Here is a 10,471-nt window from a genome sequence, read left to right on the forward strand (position 1 = left end):
TAATCTAATTAAACGTGTCTGATGGACATTAAACTGGAACATGGATTTGACAAGTACACTGAATTATAGTTTAAATGTATGATTTTATTTAATGTTATTAATTATTACCCAACTAAACAAGAAAGAGGAAGAACTTATGAAATCATCCGACATGTTTATTATTTCGAGCAGGGGCGGATTTAGGACTGAAGAAGATCCGGGGCTTAACACGCACGTGCGCACACACACGCACGCACGCACGCACACACACACGTGACACGCACTAGTCAACATCATATATGTCTTGTACCACATCATTTTTAATCTGAAGCTACATATTCAGCATTTTCAGGGCAGAGTATTGTTCCTGTTAGTGTTTAGTGTGAGATGATAGTAAATATTCCCGTTCTTTCTCCAACAACTTTACCTGATAAGCTAACTTTAGGCAAACCAGCAGCACAACAAATATTTTCAAATAAGACTCACAAACCTGAGTCAACACCAGTCTCATCAAAGCTGGGGTTCTGTCGTTGTACTTTTGGTCTAAAAAACGTCCTTATGTCCATCTTCACTCATGCGTTTCAGGCAGAGAGTGTAGAAGAAGTGCTGAAGGGCTTCTTCTTCAGTGGTGGAGGCTCAGGCAGGCTGTATACAAACTACTGCCAGCTGCTCCCTCTCTGTTGGACTTTGGTACTGCATGTTACTTCCACGATTTAAGCCCCATTCCCACCTGTACCGGGTCGGCCCGGGCCGGGTAGCATAGGTTGTTTACATATCTGGGTGGCCTGGAATTTTCCCGGGCCAACCAAGGCTCATTCTCGGCCCTCTTCCCGAGGGGTACTGCTTCAGGCCGACCAGGGCTAACACACCCACTGCTGACAGCAAATTCACACCTTCCATTAGAGCAAGCCTCTGATTGGTGGGTAGAATCAGCCCACATGGGCTTAAGGCAAGGATGTGTGGAATCAACCGGGCCAGGCTGGGGCCGACTGGGGCTACCCGGCCCGGGCCGACCCGGTACAGGTGGGAATGGGGCTTTAGATCCGGGGCTTTTCATGAAACATCCGGGGCTTCAGCCCAAGTAGCCGGGCCTAACGCCGCCCCTGATTTCGAGGCAAGTAGGGCTTTGGTCTAATGTCTGGCTTCCTGTTCAGGATTTAAAGCACCAATTTTTGTTTCCTGTTGATGCTCTTCTAACTTTTTGGTCTGACCAACTCTTTTCCTTGTAAATCTGAATATTTCCTGTAAGAGGGTTAATTCTGTTTCCTTCATGACGAAAGGTTTTCTCTCACGTCTGATTTGTTGTGGTTTTGCCCCTTTTGTCGTCTCGTCGCTCTACGGCAGTCCGGTGCAGCTGAACAGGATTTTGACCTTCTGCGGTTTGCAGGTTTGTCACGACTGTACTGAATCATTCCTCCTCTTCCTCCTTGTGCCTTCTGACAGAAGACAATCCCATCATTGAGAGGACAACGGTCCATGCCAATGAAAATCTGCATTCCTGCGCTCCGGCAGCCTGACCCGCTCACCCTGCAGCATTCCACAAAAACACCCAAAACCCACCCTTATGCTCCATTTTGAGTAATAAAATCTAATTAACTTCTTTCTTTCTTTTACTGAACGCTAATCTGATTGTTTGCAAACATCTTCCTGTCATTTTTACTCGATGATGCTCTTCGGCAAGCTTCCCCTCTCCTCACATTTTCACATTCTGCTGAGCCTTTCCATACCGCTCCAATTGTTCATTCATTCACCGATTTGACTCATTAAACAAAACATCCTCTATGCTGCAGAGCTCTCCGCCGTGCTGCTACATTATCCTGCACATCAGGCGGTGATGCAACTGCTTCGGTGCCCTTTGACCCTACATTTGTTGACATTTTAGGTTCGTGGACAAAGAAAAGGTGACGGAAACCATTTGAGTGGAACAAAAATGACAGGAATGGGTTTGAGCAGGACCGTACTGTGCCCTTTGGAGGCTATGAGGCAGAGCAGGTTTGATTTCTTCAAGATAAAAAGAGGAGCCGAAGCAAAAAGCAAACAAAGGTGCAGCCGAGTGTGAAACGGCGCTTGATCGGATCAGCAGCCGACTTAACCGGATCAATAACTTTATGCAGACTGAACAGCTGCAGGTTAGCCCTTGGCTTAGGAGAACAAAAACAGTATTTAAGGAGGTGATCGTTTGGTTTGTTCGTTAAAAACCGTAAAGGTGGATTTGGAGATTTTTTTCTTGCCGTTCAAGGAAGCAACCTTTTGAAAATGCACGATTCAAAAGGTCCAACCCTCTTTTCCCTTCGTCGTCGTTACCATCGTTATAATTATCATCATGGTTATTAATATTATAATACACAACTCAAACTTCAGTTACAGTCGAGTCAGAAATCAGCCGTGAGCTACGACGCCGAGACAGATCACATCTGGATGTTAGCTAACCAGCTGCAAACCCACACAGGTGTCTGAATCAGAAGGGTTCTGCTGCTACGTGGTTGAGCAGGTTCACAACATCAGGAACGTACTGCGGTACCTGATGCTAAAATAAGAAATAAGAACAATGAGAAAAATTTGGAGGAGCAATAATTAGACAAACGACTAATATATATACTAGTCAGTGAAGGTACTGATCAGAGCGGAGCAGTCAGGCGCAAACACAACACAGGGTCAGGTGACTAGAAGGAGCGATGCTAGGACCGTCATTCATGAGTCCAACTGCAGAGGGGAAGATACGATCGTTGATTTACAAAATGCAACGTGTAAATTAATGAAAGTAAACAATCATGACTTATTTGCCGGCAGTAATTCGAGCTTGTTCCCGGTGAGAGTTGAACACCGCCAAGGCTGCCCTGTTAATAACTTTTATGGGCAGGATCTCTAGGCGCTGCCGAGGTGCCGAGGGGATTCGTTTGGTGGCCTGAGGATCTAGTCTCTGCTTTTTGCAGATGATGTGGTCCTGTTGGCTTCATCAGAACATGATCTTCGTCTCACTGGAGCAGTTCGCAGCCGTGTGAAGCAGCTGGGGTGAGAATCGGCTCTGAAACCATGGAGTTAAGCCCGAGTCATGCTTCTGCGTCTACGTCAGGGCGGAGACACGCAACGCCATTATCCGTCCTTGCGAGCCCGCTGAAGAGCCCCCGCAAGGACGGATAGAGTCGAGCTCTCTTTTCTAAACATCCGTCCGTCGAGACGGAGAACGCAAGCTTGTGATTGGTCAGGGCGCCGCTGTCGTCTACACCGCCGCCATTGCGCCCTCAAAAACATAAAGAGAGCCGAGGATAACTAGCGGCAGACACGGAGGAGCTTGAAGAATACCTCAAGAAATATGAATGTTTAATTCCCCCGTGACTGGAGGAGTGAAAAGATGCGCAGCAAGCATTTTATTTGTGGACGGAAACGACAGGAAACGTGGGTTTAGAGGTGGCGAGCGCATGAAGAGGTGGAGGAGGATGAGAGACAAATTTGTCTGTGTTAAAAAGTCTCTTATGTACAAAAAACACAATATAAACACACTATCTAGAATCGGATACATGACAGGATACCACAGAACAGCGCTACGCCCTCTGCTGTCCTGGCGGGGAATTGCTTTGCAACACTCCCCAGGAGACGGAGAAGCACGAGGGCTAAACGTCTCCGTCCGTGCGTGTCTCTCCCTGTTGGAGCTGACGGAGAAGCATGACTCAGGCTAATAAAGTCAAACAAGGGCAGAATGCCTTCTCCGGGTCAGGGATGAGGTCCTGCCTCAAGTGGAGGAGTTTAAGTATCTCGGGGTCTTGTCCACGAGTGAGGGGATGTGGATTGGGAGATCGTCAGGTGGATTGGTGCTGCATCTGCAGTGATGCAGATACAGCACCGGTGAGGTTTTCCAGGCATGCCCAAACAGGAGGAGGTCCAAAGGAAGACCCAGGACACGCTGGAGGGACTATGTCTCTCACCTGGCCAGGGAACGCCTTGGGATTCCCCCAGAGGAGCTGGCCCAAGTAGCTGGGGAGAGGGACGTCTGGGCATCGCTGCTTAGTCTGCTGCCCCAGCGACCCGACTCAGGGGGATAGAAAATACAAAGTGAATGACCTCAAGTATCCAGAAACAAAATCATTCAGGACCATCTTCAGTGTGAAGAACAAGAAGTCCTGAAAGTGATGGTCTGGCCCAACCAGATTCCAGATCTCAACATCATGGAGCACGTCTGGGATTACATGTAGAAGAAGAAAATATCATTTCTACAGCGCCTCTCAAGATAAAAAAATCACGAGGCGCTTCACAAAAACAAAAAATGTAAAAATATAAAAAAAGCATTTAGAAAATGATTACAAATATATTTAAAATGAGCAAAAAATAGACAATTGTGATAAAATATGTTAAGAGAGAGAGTGAACAGGAAAGAGGGAAATCAGTGGATCCTGAGGAAGGTGGAATAGGTGGGGAGAGCAGAATAAAGAGAGAGAGGTGAAGAAGGTCATACAAAAGCCAGCTTGAACAAGTGAGTCTTCAGCTGCTTTTTAAAGGAGACCACTGAGTCCACTGATCTCAGGCTCAAGGGGAGAGAGGTCCAGAGTCTGGGGGCCACAGCAGCAGATGATCTGTCACCTTTGACCTTTAGCCTGGTGCTTCACAACCAGTAGGCTTTGGTCACTGGACCTCAGGGACCTGCTGGGGGTGTAGGGACTGAGAAGATCACCAATGTAAGATGGTGCTTGTCCATGTAAGGCCCTATAGACCAGAACCAGGATCTTGAAATGAACCCTGAAGTTGACTGGCAGCCAGTGAAGCTGGAGGAGAAGCGGGGTGATGTGGGTGTGTTTACATGTAGAGACAGAAGGATGTGTCGAAGCCTACATCCACAGAAGATCCGTGGTTAGTTCTCCAAGATGTTTGGAAGAACCTACCAGCCCAGTTCATCACCCGTGTTCTAGTGTAGCTAGAAGATCAGATGCTATTTTGAAGGGGGTGGTCATACCAGATGTGGAATTGATTTAGACTCATCTTTCATTCATTCATTCATTTCACTTTATTTATAAAGCTTCTTCCGCAACCTTATCGGACGCCCAAGGTGCTAAACAACTATAACAAGCAACAAGAAAAACATTTAAAAACAGCCATAAAAACATAAAACCCAATAAAGACATGCTGGACAATGAAGCCACGCTACAACAACTGCTGGTGGAAAGCCAGAACATAGAAATGTGCCAAACAGGACTTAAAAGCAGCAAAAAGGGTGACTGGCGCACGGTTAAAGGCAATTCATTCCACAGCCTCTGAGCCAGCACCGAGAATGTACGACCCCCCCGTGACCTGCACCGGGAACGCGGAACCACCAACAATTCCCTAAACGGAGGGTTCTTGATGGAGCATGCCTGTCCAAAACGCTCTCCAGTCCCCTGAAGAGAACACCAGAGTTAGCGCTTTGAGTTTCACCCTGAAGTGCAGAACAGGAGTGATGTGCTCCCTGCGCATCGTGCTCGTCAAGAACCTAGCGGACGAGTTTTGGACTAAGGACCGCATACAGCGCATTACAGTAGTCCACTCAGGAGAAACCCAAGGCATCAACAACAGACTCCAGATGAGCTCTTGATCAGTGTTGCCAACCGTTTTTGACTGAAAGTAGCTGAAGTTCCCCCCAAAAGTTGCTACATGTCGCCGGGTGACGTCACATGCTAATTTACATACTGATGATGTCATCATGCCACATTGGCGTTCATTTTCCCCATAGCATCTAAAAGATATATATATATAAAAGGGAGGAAAATAAAAATGATGTTATGTGTTAAAGTTATTAATTAGTATGATATGTACAATAAATTCCAAAAGTACCAATAAAGTGGCATTAAGACCGATATGGTGTGGTGATCCACACAGTTCTGTTGTAGGACATAACTCAGACCTGCTCTCCTCATTCTCACAGACATTTTCCTAAAAAGCTGGGGGTTATTTTTACACCTCATAGTTTCTGTACTTCTCTGTTGTGTATTCTCTCCGTCGTGATAGTAACGGCGCACCGAGCAAAAGGGAGCGGGTGTCTCATGGTGTAACCATCCCTGTGTCACTGAAGGAAATTCTGACGAGCCACAGAGCTGCGTGTGTAAACGGGACGGTAGTTGAAACTCCCGTTGACTTTATTTGCCAAATGCAGGAAAAACCAAAGTGTCTGACGGCTGCAGAACCAGAGGTCGCAGGTTGACGCCTGCACCGTCTCTAGTAGAAGCGTGAGCCTGCAGCAGCAGCAGCCGTCGGCGGTCTCCAGCTCTGCAGCTGTACTCTGTCTTCGGCGAATCAGCCCGGCCGAAAACGGTTTATGATTGGTCAGTCCTCGTGCACATCACATGTGCAGATTATCGTTCGCTTTCCTTTCTCCCGGTAGAACGGTTCAGAGTGCAAATGGTTTCTTTGTTGCTAATCTGTGGGGAATATCTACAGGAAAGATCTACAGCAACGGGTCCTGAGAAATGTCGCTAGGTTTGTCGCTAGGCGCTTTTTGGGGGAAAAAAAAGTCATTGAGGGGGGTCAAAAGGTCGTTAGGAACAGCGACAAAGTCGCTGAGTTGGCAACACTGCTCTTGATATATCTATCTAAATCTCTATAGATATTACAGTAAAATATGTTTGTTTTACGTATAAAATACTATGTAGACAAATGCTTCATCACAAGGAGTTTACGTTCAAGGGTGAGACGTCTGATTTGTTGCCTGTGAGAAAATCAAAGATAAAACTGAGATGATGGAAAAGCCTCAGAAATCATGTTGGGAGAACCGAGTCCTACAGAAACGACACCTGAACGCCACGCTTGGGCATTTTAACGTTTCCTCCCACAATCCAAAGCGAGTCAGATAAGGGACAATAAAATGCGAGCTGCCTTGGTTTCTACTCTGCAGAGGTCAACCCTCTTTATGACGAGCCTTCGTTTATCTAACTTGTCGCTGCAATCAGAACGAACACTCAGCACACCAGCTTTAATCATCTACCAACAGCAAGATAATAATAAAAATAATAATAATAAAGCATTGAACTTATATAGCGCTTTTCTAGACACCCAAAGACGCTTTCACACACTGCTAGTGGTGGTAAGCTACTTGTAGCCACAGCCGCCCTGGGGAGGTCTGACAGAGGCGAGGCTGCCATTACATAAAAACACGTCATCATCAGATCAGAACATACACTCACTGCGAGCTAAAGTGGGAAAAAAAGGATGCTATACGCGCTTCAACCCCTGGAATAAAGACTATTATAATTATCTAAATTAAAAAATGTAAATTTGTTTGCATCACTCAACAGCTGATGGTAATTTACAGTAAATCTGAGGCTCAACCATGCAGCAGGCACATAATTCTTATATTTGACCCAGAACATCCAATGATCTCAACTATAATTTAAGTAATTGAAGTTTCTGTAGAACCAGAACCGTTAACGTCCATTTAAAGTCCCACGGTTTGACTAGAAGCTACGCCCAGTGCCTGCACTGTTGGGGGAAAAAAACGCCACTTACCACCAACAGACTAATCATTAAAGAGATGGGCCAAAGAGCAGGTTTAGCATTAGTTAGAGCTCCTCTGAGATAGCAGCAAAAGTTTTTCTAGAGCTTCAGCCGGAGGATAAATTACCCTAAACTTAATGTTTCATTAACAAAAAGATCAGCCTGGGGAATGGAAATGGAAATTTGTCTCATGACCTCCAGAGTTGAACAGTAACAGCTGATTGGTCTAATCATTTCCTAATTTACAGTCATTAGAAAGGGTTGACCAGCTCTCAGCCCTGACACGAACTCCCATTATCTTTTATTTATGCACGTTTATCTAAAATCCAAACAAAGAACAAACTTTTCCACACAAGCAGAAACAAATCCAACCGTTTGACCTTGGATTAAACTCGCAGCTCGGTCCGTGGATCATTTAGAAGATTTGGAACTCAGAACGTTTTGACACAGATTACGTAAAGACTGATTTTGGTTCTAAAGCTGATACCATCTCTAAGGTCACTGAACTTGATTGTTACACTTTTTTGATTAATTTGAAAAGTTAGCTTCGTGAGGAGTTCAGGAGCAACGGGAAATCTTTATTTCACAATCAAAAGCTTATTTGGAGTTTCAAAATCACCAGCTAAGTTGATCATGCTGTATTTTGGCTGATTCCAGACTATTTTATGACGCATCTTTGTGCGAAACTACCACGTTTATTACATTTTGTTTTATTTTTCAGCCAAACTTGCAGCCGAAATAAACAGTCAAGTAAAACTGTGAAAAAGATGTGATATGAACACAATCTGTTTATTTGCATTATTGTAGGCAAGTAACTAGATAAGTGGCGTTAGTAGGTCAGAGCTGTAGAAAAATCTTTTAGTTGGTATTGGTCTTCTAAACCATAATCTGTGCATTGCAGCTTTCCACGGGAACTAAAACCAGGCCACGGCTCGTTTCGGGAGTTTTTGAAGCAGGATTTTGTTTCAAGTTGAACTTGATGCAACCAGGACACAATCTGGAGTGGGCAAGCATGTAAATGAGCACTTTGTCAGCAAAGGAATTATGCAAAATGTTTGAGTGCTCAAAGAAACATGAGCATGGACAGAGCAAAATCAGTAGATTCATGCCACAACAGCAGGGGAAGGGTTTCCAGTGCCCCCACTAACCCTTTCTTCAGGGACCAGACAAACCAGTTACCTCCTTTAGCCTGCTCTCTCTCACCCTCCCAACATCTTGTGAATGATTTATTTAAACTGTGGCCTTCCACGCCCATCCAGCACGGGTCTGCATGTCACCTGCATGTCACCTGCGTGCCCCTCCCTGCTCCACCACCACGCAGAAATTACGCAACCACAGAACACCCAGCTCCCCATTCCGTCCCTTGGATCAATACAGAAGAGCAGGGAGTTCAGGGATGAAAACGCCCAGAAAGTCAGGTGGGACTCGACTTGGACACCTGCTTCCCACAGAACCCGCATGTTCCTCACACCGTGATGAAATGCAACTTTTAATCCCAGTTAGAGGAATAAATCTCCAGATTACGTCTGATTTTGTTTATCAGAGTGAACTCGAGGAAAGTGTCAAACATTCTGGAAACTCCAATATAAATAAAATTAAATGTCTGATTAGGGGGTTTCTAGACAACGGTGTGAATAAAGTTAAATCTTAAGTTTATTGGTGACTTCAGGTGAGTTCCGCCCGATTTTACCTGCGCCTCGTCGGTGCCGCTCTCCCTGTCCAGCTCCCCGATGTAGTACTGCTCCATCCATGAGCGCGCGTTCTCCGAGTGCCGGTGCGGGGGTCCCTCAATCTCCCGACTCACATCCTTCCCTGCGCGGCTCCGTATCAGCGCCTCCCCGCCCGGGTGCATTCGCAGGAAGGCGGTCACGTCGTACACTCTGCTCCCCAGCAGCACCCAGCAGGAGTCCGTGGTGCTGTGGCGCGCCACCTCCCTCTCGGTGAAGAACCGGGGGGACGTGGACGGAGACATCCTGAGAGTGAGGTGTGTTCGTGCGTGGGTCCACCGGAACCGATAAGTGAACGCGGAGAGGCGCGACGTGAGACCTCGTCAGCGGGGAGCAAACAGCTGAATCTTCAACTTCACCGATGACACCGACCGAGCCTAAAGGCGGAGAGGACAGGGACCTGAGGGGCGGGGTCGGGGAGGCGCTCACGAGCCCGGAAAAAGCCCCAAAAATAAACACACGTCACTCAGAAATGTCATCAACACCTCACGGTTCTCTCCCGAGCTTTCAGACGGTTTCTAACTTTAAACAACACCAGTTACATCAACCCCAACAAACACGTTTATTCCAGGACTCTCATATGTCCGAGCTCAAGGTGTTCCTTAAATGCAACACATCATCTGGCGCACCTGTTGCGCGGAAGAAGAGCGCTCAGAGCGAAAGTTCAAAAACAATTCTTCAAAGTGAGAGAAAGTTCCGTTCAGATGTGATCATCCACACAATCAACTCACACTATTACCCGAGCGGTTAAACACGGGGGTGAACAACGACGAGTCCGTAGTTTGTCTCACTTCCTGATCCATAAACATCAAAACAAGTGACGTATCAGACGTTTAGAACCTAAAAACGAGTCTTGTTGTTAGGTCACGTGACTTCCGTAAAGCGCTTTAATTAAAACTTTGGCCGTGTTCGAGTTGAGCTGCGCCTCGCCTGGAAAACAGACGAGAGCAGACGGACGCAGCAGGAGGGGCTGAAAGCCAGCGTTTAAAGAGCAAGTCACCCCCTACCAGAGTCTTACTCCACTCCCACTTCATGTTTGAAAAATGCAACAAATGCTGTTGCCTAGCAGACCGAGAAGGCGGAGCTGCTAACAAATACACACACACACACACACAGGCTCATGACAGCATTGTGACATCATAATGTACCAGTTGACATCATAGCATACCTCTTAGCCAATAGCGGTGGCAGATTTAAATTAATATACAGTGCAGAGTTTTTACCTGACAACGGCACAACACTACCAGTTTTAGGCAGAATATTTAAATTTTAACTAAGATGCACTGAAGTGCCAAATTATTGACGACACG

General features: G+C 46.2%; 1 protein-coding gene across 1 annotated transcript in view; it reads right to left on the reverse strand.

The window, feature by feature from the left end:
* Window positions 1-10,018, reverse strand: part of fa2h (fatty acid 2-hydroxylase) — a 50,431-nt gene extending 40,413 nt beyond the window's left edge. Inside the window, exon 1 of the mRNA XM_015965263.3 lies at window positions 9,125-10,018. Coding sequence (XP_015820749.3) covers window positions 9,125-9,406 — 282 coding nt within the window. The 5' untranslated portion in view covers window positions 9,407-10,018. The remainder of the gene's footprint in view (window positions 1-9,124) is intronic.
* Between the last annotated feature and the right edge of the window lie 453 nt (window positions 10,019-10,471).

This window comes from Nothobranchius furzeri, chromosome 4 (assembly GCF_043380555.1).
Source record: "Nothobranchius furzeri strain GRZ-AD chromosome 4, NfurGRZ-RIMD1, whole genome shotgun sequence".
In the NCBI taxonomy this organism is placed as follows: Eukaryota; Metazoa; Chordata; class Actinopteri; order Cyprinodontiformes; family Nothobranchiidae; genus Nothobranchius; species Nothobranchius furzeri.